Source organism: Delphinapterus leucas, chromosome 1 (genome assembly GCF_059928025.1).
Source record: "Delphinapterus leucas isolate spDelLeu-1000000601 "Yukka" chromosome 1, BTC_Dleu_Yukka2, whole genome shotgun sequence".
Taxonomy (NCBI): domain Eukaryota; kingdom Metazoa; phylum Chordata; class Mammalia; order Artiodactyla; family Monodontidae; genus Delphinapterus; species Delphinapterus leucas.
Window position 1 is genome coordinate 102,569,932 of NC_143129.1, and position 18,391 is coordinate 102,588,322.

An 18,391-nucleotide genomic window follows, 5' to 3' on the forward strand; every position below is an offset into this window, starting at 1 on the left:
TAGATTTTGTAGGTATTGAACTCAAAGCTGTGCAGTTTTTTGTCTGCGAATACTGCTATGAGGCCATGCAATGTTTATAGTTCCTATGGTAAGAATAAGGTACTTTCAAGGAATAAAATAAAATAGGAGAGGGGAAAAAAGGGAAAGAAAGAAAGAGGAAAAGGGAGTAAGGGAAACCACAAAAAAAAGGAAGGTGAGATAAAAGGAGAGTAGGGTTTTAAAAAAACTGTTCAGCTATTCCTAAATAGGACAACTTTTTTATTTCTAAAATAAATATATATGACCATTTCAACAGGATTACAAAAGACAGAAAAGAGTCAAATATAAAAATAAAACTGGAAGAAAAAAAGAGAAGAGGGAAAAACTTGTTATCCAAGTTTTAAAACGGTAGGTTATATAAAATATATATATTTAAAAATATTTATTTGGCTGTGTCAGGTCTTAGTCGTGGCACATGGGATCTTTGTTGCTGCGTGCAGGATCTTTAGTTGCGGCACGTGGGATCTAGTTCCCTGACCAGGAACCGAACCCGGGCTCCCTGCATTGGGAGTGCAGAGTCTTAGCCACTGGACCACCAAGGAAGTCCCCATACAAAATATTCTTGAACTACCTGACTGGATAGGAAAGGAATTATGACAACCATCTGGTAAATGCATTCTCGAGTTAAATTTCAATAAAATGTAGCACCTAAGAACAACTTTGGTAATTTCAAAGATGATGTTAAATTGGGGAGCATTCTCTAACACAGCAGTCCCAAACCTTCTTGGCACCAGGGACCGGTTTTGTGGAAGACAATTTTTCCATGGATGGGGTTGTGGGGTGTGGGTTTGGGATGATTCAAGAGCATTACATTTATTGTGCACTTTATTTCTATTACTATTACATTGTAATATATAATGAAATAATTATACAACTCACCATAATGCAGAATCAGTGGGAGCCCTGAGCTTGTTTTCACTTGCCACTCACTGATAGGGTTTTGATATGAGTCTGCAAGCAATTGATTTATTATGGTCTCTGTGCAGTCAAACCTCTCTGCTAATGATAATCTGTATTTGCAGCCACTCCCCAGCACTAGCATCACCGCCTCACCTCCGCCTCAGATCATCAGGCATTAGATCCTTATAAGGAGCACGCAACCTAGATCCCTTGCATGTGCAGTTCACAGTAGGGTTTGTGCTCCTATGAGAATCTAATGCCACAGTTGATCTGACAGGAGGCGGAGCTCAGGTGGTAATGTGAGTAATGGGGAGCGGCTATAAATACAGATGAAGCTTCACTTGCTCGTCTGCCACTCACTTCCTGCTGTGCGGCCTGCTTCCTAACAGGCCACGGACCGCTACTGGTCCGTGGCCTGCAGGTTGGGGACTCCTGCTCTAACACACAGCATGTGGCCTTTCCATCATCCTGCTTACTTCTGTGAAGACAGCAGCTTGACTAGTTGTCTTGAGTTTGATGCTGTGGCTCTCACAGGTCTGTCAGATGGTTTGATGAATTTGGAGGGTGTTTGACTCCCAGTGTTCAGTGTAAAGCTTGTTCCATTCCCAAGGACCTGTGAAGCAAATCTTGCTGCAAATCTCTTCAGAAAAATACTGCTGTGCAGGCTGTTTTAGTTATTTTACAGTCTTATCTTCCTAGAGCAGAATTCCTGCAATACACTGCTATTATCTTAGCTTGGTCTCAGTATTGTTTAAACTGGGGACAGGAAATTTGTATCAGTTTTCAATTCTGTGTCAGGTTCATGGTAATTCATTTAATTAATCTTCTTTAAAGGTGCACATATGTTATATACTTTTTATATGGACAATATATTTCAAAATAATTTTTCTCTAGGAAAGCACTTGTACTTGAACATTCCTTAAGACGTTTCTAGACTGAAAACTGATAAGCCATGTCTTTAACAAGCCCAACAAACCATTACTCCTTTAATTATAAATGGTTTGCTCTTCCTTAGGTTGGGCATGAGTAGCCTCTGTGTTGAGAGCAGTTTTCCAACTAATGTGGGGCCCCATGGTAAAAAGGTTCCAAGAGTAATGAGATAGTTTTCTTTAGCCCTACAGGCCAAACATCTCTGACTAGTTGTCAGCAGCCAGAATCATCCTCCGTTCATTTACCAAAATGCTGTTTAAATAGCTTTTTCTACATATTCCACAATATATAAAAGATTGGGAATCACTGGTTTAGGGAACTATGTTTTGTGCAAAATGGCATCTCTTAAACATTAGAATCACATGACATCTTTTAATCACTAGAATCCATTGACCCAATGGAACAATCACATTATGAGAAACACACAGAAATGTAGATCCCCTTCATTCAAAATAACATATTTGTTTACTTCCGAGTAAGCAGAGATGAATTCCAGTAAGTTAAGTGAAGCTCTAATAGAAAGCTACTCTAGGTCTTAGAGTTAGTGCTTTGAAGTTGCTTTAAATAAAAAAGCTTATGTTTTCTAAAGACACTCAGAAACAAGGGAATTCTAAGTCTATTAAACAATTGCATTCTAGGTAATTATTCCAAACCATTTCGTTTATTTTTCTGCTGAAATACATTTTTTCCCCTTTCACCAGTGATGAGAACCACCCAAACCGAAAACAACAAATATTTGTACAAAATTCCATCTTGCCTTATTAGTAGGGACTTCAATAATTGCTATTTTGCTTCTTTAAACTTTAATGTAAGTATAAAATTATGAATGAAAAAATGTAAATATAAAATTATGAATTATAAAATTTGTTCTTATTTTAACCAAGCCATAAAATTTACAACTAATTTGAAAGATGTAAACCTTGAATTCTTTTCTCCTCAAGGTAAGGCTTTGGGAAGTCAAGAAGAAAAAGAATTTGGAGAAACCACTGATCAAAATAAGTAAAGAGGTTATTGTACATTTGTTCACCACATCTAGGAGACAATGAATTCATATTAAGAAAATTATATATAAGAAATTATAGAATATTTTTTGTCATTAGATACTAGCCTTGGTTCCTGATGACCACAGAACCAGCATATCAGCCCTGGATTGCACACTTCTGGACTTCTGTCTCATAGAGACCACTGTTATGGGCTCTGTTATGTGCAGTCAAACTTAATCCTAACATACTATGGGTTGCCTTCATGAATTCTTACTGCCCTGCAAGGTAGGTATTACCATCATTCTTGTTTTTACAGTTGAAAAATCAAAGACTCAGAGTGGCAAGTAATCAGCTTTGGAAAGAGCAAAAAGTTATTGTAACAAAACTGAAATGAGATTGGGGCCAAATTATAGAGTATCCCAAACGTCATCTGATCAGTGGTGGGATATAAGCAGTGTTCAAGAAAGGTTTTCCTCAGTTCTATGAGGGATGGTGTAAGTTGTGATCAATTAAGCAATCATTATGTTTGTTTAAGGACAAGACAAGAATGCAAATACAAAGTGGGGAATAGATGAGAGCCCAGGCAAGTAAAAGTGAAGCCTGCGATTCATTGAGTGTGATGTGGGAGTCAAGATGAATCATCTTTGGAGCACTTCCTTATGTTATGATTATAAGAAAAGATGTTTAGCGCTCAGTTTTGCACTTTCAAAATATATCAGTTACAATAAATATATTAACATTGAGTGTTTGCCTAATTAAGTACCATATTTGTTAGTGAACTTCTATAGATATAACTTGCTTCCTTTGACCAAAATTCTCATGGACAAATATGTTCCCTACTGCCTTTGAATTCTCTCTGTCTCACTTTGATAAGACACTTATATTTGCAAATTTATCCAAGTTGTGTAACCTAACTCATGCATTTTGAGTCTGAATATTGAGCCAGTAATATACCAGTTATCCTATCAAGGCAGATTGCTGCAGATACATTTTGACCAGGGAGTCAAACGTATTATCTGACCAGGATATTAAGGGAGTATATCTAGACCCAAGCAGAACAGCATCTAAGGATTTCCATAATCATGTGGGCAACTAATAATAGCCACAGCTCGACCTGTGGATGAATGGTGGCAAGAAGCATGAAGGTGAGCACAGAAGACTTCAGTCTTGAGGATCTTTGAAAAAGGATTTGCGGTAGGAAGATCAGGGATTGAGTTTTGGTCCAGTAATTTATCAGTCGTGTGACTTAGGGCAAGATGCTATAGCAATGTTCTCATACGTAAAATGGGTATAATACTTCCAATATAAAATTGCCCATTATATGGTAGGGGCTCATAAATGTTTGTTAAATCTGAGTTTTTTATTCTAACTGGCAAAACAAACATTAGGAAGAATTTCAGCAATCTAAAAAAATAAAAATTGAATAAATGCAGACACTCTATGTTCTTAGAAGATTAAATACTGTAAATGTCAATTCCTATCAAATTACATTACAGTGTTAAGTATAAGTTTAGTAAAAATGGTAAGAGAACACTCTTTGGACATGGAAAAGTACTTGAGAAGAACAAATAGGTAGGTATATAAAACAAGATTCTAAAAAAGGAGTAGGGGATTAGTGAGAGAAAGACAGTGAGGAAAAGCTCTAACAAATATTAAAACAAAAATTATAATACTTAAATGAGTGAACAGGCACAGATAATTTCAACGGTACATCCCAGAAGTACACCCTATTATTACATAAAAATTCAATAATTTAGAAAAGGAATCACTACAAATCAAATTCAATTCATGAATTTGGGTATAACAATTTTGAAAGAAAAGCTAAGTAATGTCTCAACTCATACTGTATGCTGCTGTAAATAGATAAATATAAAACCAGAATATAACACAGAAACAAAAGTTTATTAAATTATTGGATCAATTAAAATTTCAATTAAATTTTGAAGAGATAGAAGAGTTCGCAAAGATAAACACTAAAAAATTTGATCAAAGGAAAATGAAAAGCTTTTGTAAGTTAAACAAAAAACCTCCAACCAATACCAGATATATTAAGAAATATATATTAGGAAAAAATTGTGTCAAAATGACAAAGTATCAGTATTACTTAATAATTCAAATCTCATACAAATGGAAAAAAACCCCAAAACTGAGCAACTTACTTGAGTTTATTATTTTGGCACACTGAGGATCTATATAAATAAGTTTGGCAAGTTTGACAAATTCACTCATACTCATGAAAGAAAGGTAAACAAAAAATTCACAGTAGCGTGAAAGATTTCAAGAAATACCTGGGGAGTGTATAGCTGCTAACAGATCAGTTTGTACATCAAAAGTTAACTTTGCTTCTAATTTCAACATAGCTAATTAAATAAATTACCGAACAGCCTAAAATTCTTCTTCCTCTCTTTGTCCCCACACATCCTGCAAAAAGATAAAGCACCCAAAATAAGCAAGCCCTGAATAAATGGTAGTAGTCAGCATCAACAAATTAGTTAACTGGTAAATAATGGAATAAATGCAAAATATAGTCCTTTAGAAAAGATTTTTATTTTCTTGGCACACAGACATAAAAATGACATTTGCCTACTAGATAGAGCAGTTGAAGACATATCAGAAATGCACTGCAGTTCACATAGGTTATAATGCTCATAGACAGAATGACAGGTCTCATGTTTCCTCAATTATCTTTGAAATGTATTAAATTATCACAGCATACTGGTTAAACTGGCAAACTTCTCAAGTTAAAAAGTAAGAATGATTTGAATTAATTAAGAACCAAGGCACAGAACCATTTTCAAGATGTAATATAATGGTACCTCGTCCAACATCACTCAGGAATGAAGTATTCTATTTAAATGTTTTTTAGTCAACATTTATCTCTCTAAAGTCTAAAACTATTATTTTAACAACCTTTGATGAAGTAATGTGTAACATGCCTCTTAAACTTTAAAATAGGCCATGCAGATTATAACAGTGTTCTTTCATTAATATTCCTAGTAAGGAATATGAATCACTTAATTTTCTACTGCAACACGATATCCTAAAAATTTACTGAGGTGGATATTTGCCCTACCATAGATAACCCAATATGGTTATGTATTTAAAATTGTCCACTTGTTTGACAATTATTTAATTATTAGAGTTAACATATTCATTTACTTATTTATTTATCACATTTAATCATGAGCCAGCCATTGCTTCTTGCTTTTATATTTAACATATTTAATGTTGGTTTTCGGTTACTTTTCTTACCACTTTTAATATAGGAGTTAAATTAGAACAATAGAACTATGTGAATCTTTGATGACTAATGGTTCTGCCTCTCAAGGAAGGTCATTCTTTTTAACTGCACAGGTTAGAGAAGGTTATACATTGAGCAATAAAGAAGGAAGGGAAACTTGGAAATCAATGTGTTTATAGACAGTGGTCAGATTACTATCACAATGGTCGTTAAATCTGTAGGATTTAATCTGCCTTAGGTTGGGAAACCAGGAACGAAGCCAGTTAAAACTAAAGGAGGGTCGAGAATGGGTATTTGGTATCTGAAGCATTTTTACATTTTTACTACGCAGAAATTTTAGCTTACTTGTTTTTCTTCTTTATTTTTACTCCTTCTTCAGAGTTAAGGTGGTTGGATATGTGACCTCTAGCTGAGAAAAGTGTTATTGCACCATTACTTTAACTATAAATACACAATTGAATAATGAAATGGATTTTTGCAACTATTTCCTTTCAACTGTAAGTATAATGATCTAATTTAAGAGCCTTCTTGAGACAAAAACAGACAGTAAAAAAAAATTCATCTAGAAAATAAGTACTATTAAAAAATGTCAAATCATATAAATGTTAAAAGCCTTTTTTCTTTATGACTTTTCCAGATTTAAGGTGTGTTAAAATAACATGAAAAACTTTTCAAATGATTATACTGAATTCAAGATAACTACTGAATTCATAGCTCTATTTATATTATGTTAAGATTGTTCTCAATGTTAAACTTGTCAACACATTTTGGTTACTAGGAAACCAGTATAATACACTTTTACACACAAACTAAAAATAGTTATTAAGTTTTAGAAAACTAATATAGTATTTTTTGTCTTTAAAGTTCTCATAAACATGGCCAACAATTTGCGTTACGAAAAGGTAAACCATCTCATAGTAGGACACTGGCACTCAAGACTAATTTTATAAAACTGTTTTTAGAAAATAAATTCCTAATGCTTTGTGGTTTTTTCATATATCCTATGCATCATTAGCACAAGTAAATTATGTTAAATATACTGTTGAAATTCATTATATTAAAAACATGTTAATATATCAGTGAAAAAAATAAAAGCACATTATAAACATCTGTGCTCCAGTTATGAACACATATTGCAGGTGGACACTTCTATGATTCAGCATTCATTTAGTATCTATTGAATGCAGTGTGGAAGGTGCTAGAAATACCATAGTAAAAGTATTAACCACAGCCTATTTGGTATATATTGTTACTGAAGAAAATATATACCACCATTTAAAGATACTTTTTCATTTCTTTCATTATTACATTCTCATATTTCATTTTCACTTATGTACAAATAGAAGATTACATGATTTTTTTCGTTTTCAAACTCTGGATTTCAAATTATTGATTTTTCTAGGCATTTGAAGAATACTTCCTGAATTCAAAAGACAAACATCCTATTTTAAAAAAAAAAAAAAAGAAAAAGAAAAACTAATGCTTTACAGTCTTACCTAAATCGGGCATCAGTATTATATGAATGAGATTTTAAGAATGACTTTAGCATGTGCATATAAAGCATTTACATTACATTATTACCTTGCATTCAACAATAAAATTGATTGCATACTTAATGCAATCATATGCATGAGTCAACTATAAATCATAGAGTGTTTCAAGAATAGTAGCAATTGACCAGGCTTGTGTTTCACAGCTGAAAGGACAGTATTGGCCATTCTCGTTGGTCAGTTCTGGAAGTCCTTTCCAAGGGGATCTTAAAGAAAGAAAAGCCATTTTATGAGATATAATCAAACACATATCTTGTTGGATTAACAAAATAGGCAATACACCTGGGTGATTTTGCCTTCTCTTTTAGAAAACAATATGTACTCATTTACTACAAAATAAAACAGAATATCCTAAAGCTTATGTATAAAGAATTTAGATTGAAATTATTCTTTGATATTCAATCGTTTGGATTTAAGACTTTAAATTACAAAGGAATCCCTTTATGTATTAAAAACAGAGGAAACTACCATCCCAAGCAATATATAAGTATAGATACAAACATCCTCTCAGGCCTAATTTTATTTCTTTTGGAGTAAGTTTATGAGACTCAAATTGTAATTATGTGACTGTATTATGTTTGATCTTGACAAAATTATAAAATGAATATGAAATGATGAAGAAACACTGGATTATGACTAGGAAAAGAATGCCAATTAAAAACAATCTAAATTTCCATACTAATTTCTCATTATCCTGAATAATAGTACAGTTAGTATTTATTGTACATTTATTATGTTCTAATACTAAGTGATTTATAGGCATTATCTCATTTAATGCTCACAGCAACTCTATAAGGTAGGTATCATAACTATTCCTATTTATAGAGGAGGTAAGAGAAGTTTATGAAGGTTAATGACTTGTTCCAGATCTCACTATCAAAACACAGCATTATTAGCATAGCAAATTTATTCTTCATTTTGATGTAATGTAATCCCTTAAATATGAAATTTAAAAAAATACAGAATTCTGTAATGTTTCATTTTTTTGGTTCATTTTTTGTTTCATTATTATGCTTTGTAACTTATATATACTTTTCTGAAGATATGAAATATTTCATAATAAAAATGAAAAAATGATTCAATTAGGTAAATATGGCAATATTTTGAATAATAATTAATAATAATATCAGCTAGGTACCATATTTCAAAAAACTGTCATAGAGAAATAGAAAACATAGAAAACTTATTCATTTTCAAGTGTTCAAACTACTTCATAGTAACATGTCAGATTACTGAAGTTGGGTTCCTGAGTATCTATAATGGGCTAAATTGTGTCCCCCTCAAAATTCATATGTTGAGGTCTTAACCCTCAGTACCTCAGAATGTGAACTTATTTGGATAAAGGGTTGTTGCAGATGTAACTAGTTAAGGTGGATCAGGGTGGGCCCCTAATCCAATATGATTGGTGTCCTTACAAAATAAGGAAATTTGGACACAAACATGAACACAAGGAGAATGCCATGAGAAGACTGGAATTATGCTGTACAAGCCAAGGAAATGCCAGAAGCTAGGAGAGAGGGCTGAAAGAGATCCTTCCCTAGTACCTTCAGACAGAACATGGTCCTGCAAATGCCTTGATTTCAGATTTCTGGCTTCCAAAACCATAAGACAATACATTTCTGTTGTTTAAGCCACTCAGTCTGTGGTGCTTTATTACAGCAGTCCTAGCAAACTAATATAGCACCAAAATTAAGAAACAAAACAAACCTACAGAACCATTAAATGCTGCTCATAATTGGATATGAACACAAGAACGTGGAAGATACCCATACTTGTATAAAGAAGTCCCCTTTCCCTTGCTTTCTGAAAAATTCATTCCTCAAGTCATTAGGTGGGACCAAGAAGGTCAGTAACTACAGTTGAGGAGGGAAGGAGAGAAGGGTAGCAGGAGTAGCACTGAGTAGAATGTTAGAGTCTAGGGGGTATGAGGAAGGAGTTCACAGCAAGGGTGGGGGTAGTTCAGAGCCCCAGTGGTGCAAGGAGAGCATCCATGCATAAGAGTGGCCTACATGTGGTTGTCAGGCCCAAGGAAGGTGAAGAGGGCATCTATGTCTTGTGGCACCCCAGCATGGGATGTCAGAGCTAAAGCAGGGTGAGCTGGGTCCATGTGGTGGCGACAGCAGAGTATACGAAGCAGTAGTTTTTAAGACACTGAATATTAAGCAACAAAGAAGAATGATTCCTAAGAAATAAGAAAAAAATTGAAGTGAGTCCTATGATTACTATACCTTCCTGTCTTGAGAGAGCGTCTAGGATTTGACAAAGGGAGGGGAACCCAGGTGGATCTTTGAGCTGAAGAGATGGAATTGAGAGTCCAGAAAGACCAAGACAGCTAGAATTTTCAGGTCAGAGTACTAGAGATGAGATAACTGCACAAACAGAGAACTCTGGAGACATGTAAAGGGTCCCACTCAAGTATTTGCAGCATAATCATCAGCAAATACACAAGAGAAAACTAACCAAGGATGTGGAAAGAACCACCCAAAAGTATTAGATGAAGTAGTACCTGCCATTCAGAGAGGGTCAGGAACAGTGCTTATTCCCACCAGGTAGATTTGAAAACTTTGTAATTTTAGGGAAATGGGATAGAGAACTCAGATGAGTGTTGACTCATTAGTGTAGACTAATTAGTCCTGAACTAAATGCTGTTCTGGTTAGGTCCAAAAAAAGTTAAAATCAAGTCCTGAAAAGATCAGGCTGTTTCCAAATAATTTAACTGCATTCCAAACTAAAGTTCAAGAAGATTTATGGAAATACAGAAAAAAATCCAACATCCAAGAAAGTAAAATTTACATCTAGCATCCAATAAAACACTGACAGGCAAAGAATAGGATAATATTAACCATAATAAGAGAATATCATGAGTGAAACCAACCCAGAAATCAATTAGCAAACAAAGACATTAAAATAGTTACTGTAACTGTATTCCATATGTTCAAAATATTAGGCAGAGACATGGAAGATATACAAAAGACCCAAATCAAACTTCAAGAGATTAAAACTACAATGTATGAAATGAAAAATACACTGAATGAAATTAATGGCAAATTAGATATAAGGATGACAGCAGATTTCTCGTCAAAATAATGCAATGATTTTAAAGTACTAGAAGAAAAACTTGTCAACATTGAATTCTATACACAACAAAAACGCCTTTCAAAAAATGAAGGCAAATACTTTTTGACATACAAGAGCTTAAAGAATTCATCATGAGCAGACCTGATATAATAGAGGAAGTCCTTAGGCAGAAAAAAATGATACCAGATGGAAATATGGATATTCACAAGGAGATGAAGAACACTGGCAACTATGTATTTATATAAGACTTTTTTCTGTATTATTTAAATAACCTCAAAAGATAACTGATTGAAAGAAAAATATAACAATGTAGTATGGGCATTATATGTAAAAGCAAAATAGATGACAATAACAGCATACAGGTCTGAAGGGAAGAAATGGAACTATACTATTTTAAGGTTCTTATAGTACACTTGAAGCGCTATATCTTCACTTGAAAGTAAACTATGATAAGTTAAAGATGTATACTATACACCTAAAGCAAACATGCAAAAAACTGAAATAAGAATAGCTAATCAGCCAACAAAAGAGATAAAATGGAAATAAAATAATCAGTCTAAAAGAAGCAGGAAAAAAGAAAAAGCTAACAAAGAACAGACAGGATAAACAGAAAGCAAATAGATTTATACTTAACCATATAAATAATCACATTAAATGTAAATGGTCTAATCATCCCAATTAAAAGGAAGAGATTATCAGGCTGCATAGATAAATAAGACCCAATTATATGCTCTATGTACAAGAAACCTACTTTGAATATAAAGACACAAAAAGGTTAAAAGCAAAAAGATGGAAATATATATATCATTCTCACAACTAATCAAAAGAAATCTGGAGTTATAATAACTATAAATAGAGTATAACCTTTAAAAATTGTGAATCACTATATTGTACACCTGTAACATATAATATTGTACATACATCAACTATACTTCAATTAAAAAAACAGATTCACACACACAAAAAATCTGGAGTGCTTATATTAATATCAAACAAAGAAGATTTTGGAGCACAGGCATATTGCCAGTGATAAAGAAAGTCATTTCATAATGATAAAAGGGTCAATTCATCAAGAGAACATAATAATTCCAAACACTTATGCATCTAATAATAAGGCTTCAAAATACTTGAAGCAGAAACCCATACAACTCCAAGGAGAAGTAGACAAATCCATAATTGTAGCAGAAAATGCCAATACCCATCTCTAGGTAACTCACAGAACAAGTAGACAGAAAATCTGTGAGTACTTTGTATAACACTACCAACCAACTTGACCTAGTCAACATTTTAAGAACACTCCACCCAACAACAGCAGGAGGCACAGTTTTTCACTTGCAAAGAGTTTAGTGACCTAGTTAGAACATATTCTGCATCATATAATAAGTATCAATAAGTTTAGAAAGATAAGTCATATTAGATATATTCTTTGACCACAATAGAGTTAATTTTGAAATCAGTGACAGAAACATTTCTGGACAATTCCCAAATATTTGAAAACTAAATAACACCTTTCTAAATAACACATGAGTCAAAGAGGAAACCAAAGGGGAAAACAGAAAGTGTTTCAACTGAATTAAAAAAAAAAACACACAACACATCAGAATTTTGGGGTATTGCTAATTTAGTACATAGTGGGAAATTTATAGCACTAAGTACCTATACTAGAAAAGAAGAAAGGTCTTTAAATCAATGACCTCAACTTACACCTTGAAAAAACAGAAAAAGACAAATTAACCTGAAGTAAGTAGAAGAGAATAATAAAAAGTAAAGTAGAAATCAATAAAATAGAAACTGAAAACCAATACAAAAAGAAAACCGATGAAATCAAAAGGTGGTTCTTTAAGAAGACCAATAAAATTGATAAGCCTCTAGCCAGGCAGATCAGGAAAAAAAAAGAGAAAATACAACTTATCAATATCAAGAATGAGAATATTGACATTACTACAGATTCTATAGACAATTTAAAAAGTAATAATGCACTTTAGATGAAACCATTTCTTGAATTGTGACTTTTTTTTTTTTTTTACTTATTCTATCATTTATTGAGGAAAAAGTTTTACATATTAGGGTAAAGCAGTAGAAAGCAGTGACACGGAACTCCATCATTTCCAGCCTCATGTAACCAAGAGAACAAGCCTTGAGGACTTAGTGGGGACAGTGCTGGCCATGCACCTCCCCACAGGTGACAAGTATTTTTGATCTATCTTTTCATTTAGTCTTGACAGCAAGTAATGAGATATTATTCTCATTTTATAGATGAAGAAATTTATTTCATAGAGGTTAAGTAACTTGTTCAAAGTCACATGCAAAAATAAGCAGCAAGGACAGAATTTGAAATTCAATCTGAATCCAAAGCTCACAGTTAAAGCATATTATGCTATCAAAAGTAGCTACAGGAAACAGCAAGAAATAAAAATGGAAATGTAGTTTGAGAAAAAATTGTGGAAATTAAAGAATTTGGATTTCATTCTGTAGCCAGTGGGGAGTTACTGAAGATTTTTAAACATAAGATTAAAATTGTGAGTTATATTTCCACAAGATTGATCTTGTTTGGGGTAATATGCCAAAATGGAGAAAAGAGAGTGGAAGTATGGAGGTTATTGCCTAGTCCATAGAAAAGGTTATGAGTTACAAATCAGGCATTGGCAACAGAAAGGAACACGGTGGGCTGTTAGAAGGAACAGAACTATAATCAAGTCTCGACAACTATCTGGATGTTCTGGAGAGGTAATGAAGTAAAATTTAAAAGTACCTGGGGTGTTTGAGCTTGCAGAGCATGAATAATGGTAATGCTGTAACAAACATGGGAACTATAGGAAGAAAAAAACGTGTGAGAGAAAATGAGTGATGGCAGAAGGCCATCCGAGGTAACAAGTTTATCAGGTAGCTAAAAAGTAGAAGTGGAGTTTATGAAAGTTAAAAATTACCTGAAGAGTGAAGATGTGAAATTAGGTGAAATATAACAGAAGACAAGTCAGATAGAAAAGAAAGGAAGATCAAGGAAAGAGTTTTGGAGAATGAACATATTTAGGTGCCAGGAAGCAAAGCCAGAAAAACAGTAAATAGAGCCAATAGTGTAGTGGTTAAGAGCACAGCCTGTGAAGTCAGCTTGCCTGGAGTTCAGTAAGAGCTCTACCAAATTACTTGCCATTTGACTTTGTATAAATTACTTAACTTTCTAAGCTTAATTTATAAAATGGAGACAGTAGCTCATATCTTGAGTTAGTATCTCGTCTGTGTTACATGTACTAATATATTAATCCTCAATACAATACCAGCACATCCATTTAAGATGAGGAAACTGAGGCTCAGAGAAGTTAAGTAACTTTCCCACAGCCACATAGCTAGTAAGTGGAGATGTGAATAACAATAATAGGATAATAATAATAGTAGTAGCTATTTTATATAGTTTTTTGGATGAAATGAGTAATGTTATATGAATGCATTTAGAACAATAGCTGAAGATAGTAAGTACTCAATAAATATTATTTGCTATTATTATAGTTGTTACTATTACTAGGTTAACAAGAGAAACCTAATGCTGTGGCTAGCATAATGTTTTTCATGAAAAGAGGAAAGCAACAATGTCAAATACTATAGCCAGGTCAAAGAAGAGAACTGAAAGGAAGCCATGGGATATGGGAACCAGAAAGGATCTTCTTGAGTGGCTTCACCAGAGTGGTGAGGGCAAAACAAAAGCCAGTTTGTACGTGGTGATGACTGACTGGGTGTCAGAAAAGAAAAATAAATGAGGTTAATTGTATAGAAAATGTACTGAAAAGAGAACAGAATGATAAAACAAGGCTTGAGGCAGGAACTGCATGAAGGGACTTTATTTTAGGATAGGCTGACAGATATCTTTGTAGCTTAGGAAGGAGGGATCAAGTGGAATACCAAGAAAGGATAACTATTTGACAAGGTCATGGAACAGGTAGGAGGTATGTGATTATAGGTAAAGTAGAAGAATCATCTCTGCAGTGCAAGATATTCTTACTCCTCGTGGAAAAAAAGGAAGAAAGAGAAAAGCAATGCAAATATTGAGAAATACTTTGGCCAGTAAAGGATGGAATATAAGAATGTTCACATCACACAGACTTCAGACTTAATCTCTAGATGAGGTAGAAGTGTGACAGGATTAGGGTTTCTGTGACTATACTTAAGCTAATGAAAATAAACTTTAAATAAAAAGAAAAATTTTGACAACATTCATGTTGCTAGATGGAAGTCTCTCATGTTCTTATAATAGAGGAGATAAAACTATGTTGTTTATGCATATTTATGCATAATTATTCTGAGCAATAAGATGTACATATATCTAGGTTTAATCTAGAACTTGTGAAATTAAGATACCTTTTGACTGAGTTATATCATCTTATAAAGGCACATAACTCTGATACTATTTATCTGCTAATAATTAGGACAAAGGAGGTGACAAATGGGTTTGAAATAGTCAAAACACCAACACTGATATTTTAATTATAATGAAATCACTTCTGAAGATTATTTATTGATATATCTTTAAATCAGTTAACTCAAAAGGCCCAGCCTGAGACTTTTAGTTTTTGTATTTATCCTGTGCTAACCATACCCAAAAATGTCAGCTAAATTTTAAAAACCAAAGACTATTCCACCACATGTATAAATCATGCAATATCAAGTCTTTAAATTAAATAACAACTTAAAACAATTAAAAGAAGGTGAAAATTACATAGAACTTGTGTTAAAGAGTAAAGCTTTCAAATTTCACATAGAATATACTGAAATGAATTCTAAGGAAATGCCATTTACTAGCTAATAAATAGACTAAACATTAATTTTTTTTTTTTTTGCGGTACGCGGGCCTCTCACTGTTGTGGCCTCCCCCATTGCGGAGCACAGGCCCCGGACGCGCAGGCCCAGCGGCCACAGCTCACGGGCCCAGCCGCTCCGCGGCATGTGGGATCCTCCCGGACCGGGGCACGAACCCGCGTCCCCTGCATCGGCAGGCGGACCCTCAACCACTGCGCCACCAGGGAAGCCCCTAAACATTAATTTTGAAAATTACATGCCCTGACGAATTACCTCTCAAGATGAACAAAATGTCGAGAAAGAACATTTTTAACCAAAAATATAGTCTTTGAAGTAATCTCGGGACCCATCAATTTGGAAAAATATAATTTCGCACGAAGAAAATACCCAACAGGCCACAGCCACTCCTGAAAAAGATAATTTAACAGTGAAGGAAAAAAAAGAGCTGTGGATATCAAAAATTATTTGAAAAATAACTTTAATTGAAAACTCAAGGAAGAAAAATTAAATTCTTACAGGTCCTTGGTGATAATTGAAACCTTTAGCAAGACTGTAGTTGTCATTGTCTAAGGCATTGTCATAGGTTCCACAGTAAACCATATCACTGCAAAATAATTGAAATTTAGGTTAAAAAAAGATCAGGCATTACACAGAAAGCATTAGAAAAATTTCCTAATAGCGAAGGTAAGAACTAATCAAATTATTTTGTTTTCCAATCTCTAGACTAAAGCTCACCATCCATTTAACCTTAAATTAGTATATACTGAGTTCAGAATGTGTTAGGGAATGATTAAGAAACATTTACTGCCTAATACAAAAAATATGAAATATTCAGGTATCTTGCCTTCAAGGAGGCACTAAATATTGGTTGAATTTAATTATTTTACTAGGCCTCTAATATACTTATAACAATTAAAATATACACAGAATAATCTGAATTAGTAAACATTAAAGATAAGGTTTTATTAATTATTATATATTGGAAAGGCTGTTTTTTAAACTTCTCCATGAAGTTATTTTAAAATTAAGTAAACTTGGTACATTATTAGATTATAAATAGCAACTAAATGCACACAATTTACACATACTTACAAATTAAAGTTACAAACACTGCAACATTTAATACAAGACAGTTATCTACACTCTGTTTAATTAAATTATTACTTTTTTTTTTCTTTTAGTGAGATAGATAGAACTTGCAATGAGTAAGCTTTTACTGTGGGTTTTAGTTTTGACCAGTGGTTCTTAACACCTCTGAAAATATTGAGAATACTTTAGAATGCAGATAAGTACATACATATAAAATTTTGCATCTCAAGACTGAAATGAGTACACAATAAGTCAGGAAAAATCTACAAAGGTAAAGGTACTACAAAAATGAGGATCTCTCACACATGAAAGAGAAAGCAAATTGATGATGGGTATCAAGCTTTAAAGCAAAAAAGTAGAAGAAAAACAGAAAGGTCATTAGAAACTCAAAAAAAATTGAAAAAGAGAAGAAATACAAAATGAGATAAACACATAATCATAAAAACAAAATTATTTATTGGTTTCAGTAAAAATAGTGGTGTAATTACTTAGAGAGGATGGAAAGGGTTTGTGGCAAGGTAAGGACAGAGTTAAATCCTCATCTGTCATCGCAAGCAGTAAGCAAATAATGTCTAATATTTAAAAGAATCAAGAAACAGGTGCAAACACATACCATTTAGAAATATGGAAGGAACTACTACGAGCAACAATTTAGAAAATCAAGGTTGTCTCTGAGGAGACAATACATCTATATTTCCAATGTTAATGATAATCATGTATGACTTTTACAGTCAGAAAAAACAGGCATTAGAAAATATTCATGACATATTAGTTTATAAAATTCTTTTACTGATTATTGAATATAAAACAAGCCAAAGGCATTTTGAACACTGATGTTTAATGAAGATACAAAACAGATTTTTAAAAATTCAGTTTGAATGCAATTTTAGAGATTTTATTGATAAGCAAAAAAATTATGGCTTGATGCAATAAAATATCCACATTCTTAATACTTATACTCTAACTTACTCTGGATCCAAAGTTTTCATGCCAATATGAATATAACTGTATATTAAGTATAATATGAACAAAATTCTTAATACTTATAACTTACTCTGGATCCAAAGTTTTCATGCCAAGAGGACCAAGCAATTTTTCTCCTGCAATCTCCAACGCTTTCCATGCTTTTTCTGTAGTAAAGAGCTCAGGGGCCTAATGAGTGTTAAAAACAAATATACAAACTTTTTAAGATCACAGAAGAATTAGTGTCCACCCACTTTGGAAAATAGACTATAAACTTGGAAAGTAACGAAAACTTTAAAAATACAGTGCCGGTCAGAAATCAAGTGCAGATGCCTAATCAGACCTAATCCTATCAGGCCGACTTGGAAGTGCTGATCTTGGCCTTAGAGGTTAGGAAAGCTGTTTGAGGTGATTGTTTCCTTGTGTCACTTAAGAAAGTATACTAGCTCCAGAATGAAGCTGTCACAGCTACAGTGAAGGCAGAACACATTTAAACCCATATAATTCATTCTTTAGAAGATTTACAATAGCTTCCTTTAAGTTCATCTGGAACTCATTTTTTGCTTTTGGGGTCATAATATAATACAGAAGGATTTGCACTCCAATAGTATGAGTAAATTTACTTGTGAGGTAGAGAAGGAGAGAAAGCATTGGTGACTAAGAATCTGCATTAATTTTAAATGTTAAATGAAATCAAATGCACACTGAATCAAAGCTACCATTATGTACCTTAGTATTTTTTATTCTACTATAATTAATAATACTACATTTAATACTCTTTTTGACAAAGTGGCAACATCTAGGCAGGCATAGAAGAACACATACGTTCT

General features: G+C 33.3%; 1 protein-coding gene across 2 annotated transcripts in view; it reads right to left on the reverse strand.

Moving 5' to 3' along the window:
• Positions 1–917: 917 nt before the first annotated feature.
• Positions 918–18,391, reverse strand: part of AGL (amylo-alpha-1,6-glucosidase and 4-alpha-glucanotransferase) — an 83,262-nt gene continuing 65,788 nt past the window's right edge. For both annotated transcript variants that reach the window (XM_022584250.3, XM_089922361.1), the window contains 4 exons: positions 17,653–17,750; positions 16,026–16,113; positions 15,783–15,916; positions 918–7,849 (listed from right to left, as the gene is read on the reverse strand). In XM_022584250.3, coding sequence (XP_022439958.1) covers positions 7,732–7,849; positions 15,783–15,916; positions 16,026–16,113; positions 17,653–17,750 — 438 coding nt within the window. In that variant the 3' untranslated portion in view covers positions 918–7,731. The remainder of the gene's footprint in view (positions 7,850–15,782; positions 15,917–16,025; positions 16,114–17,652; positions 17,751–18,391) is intronic.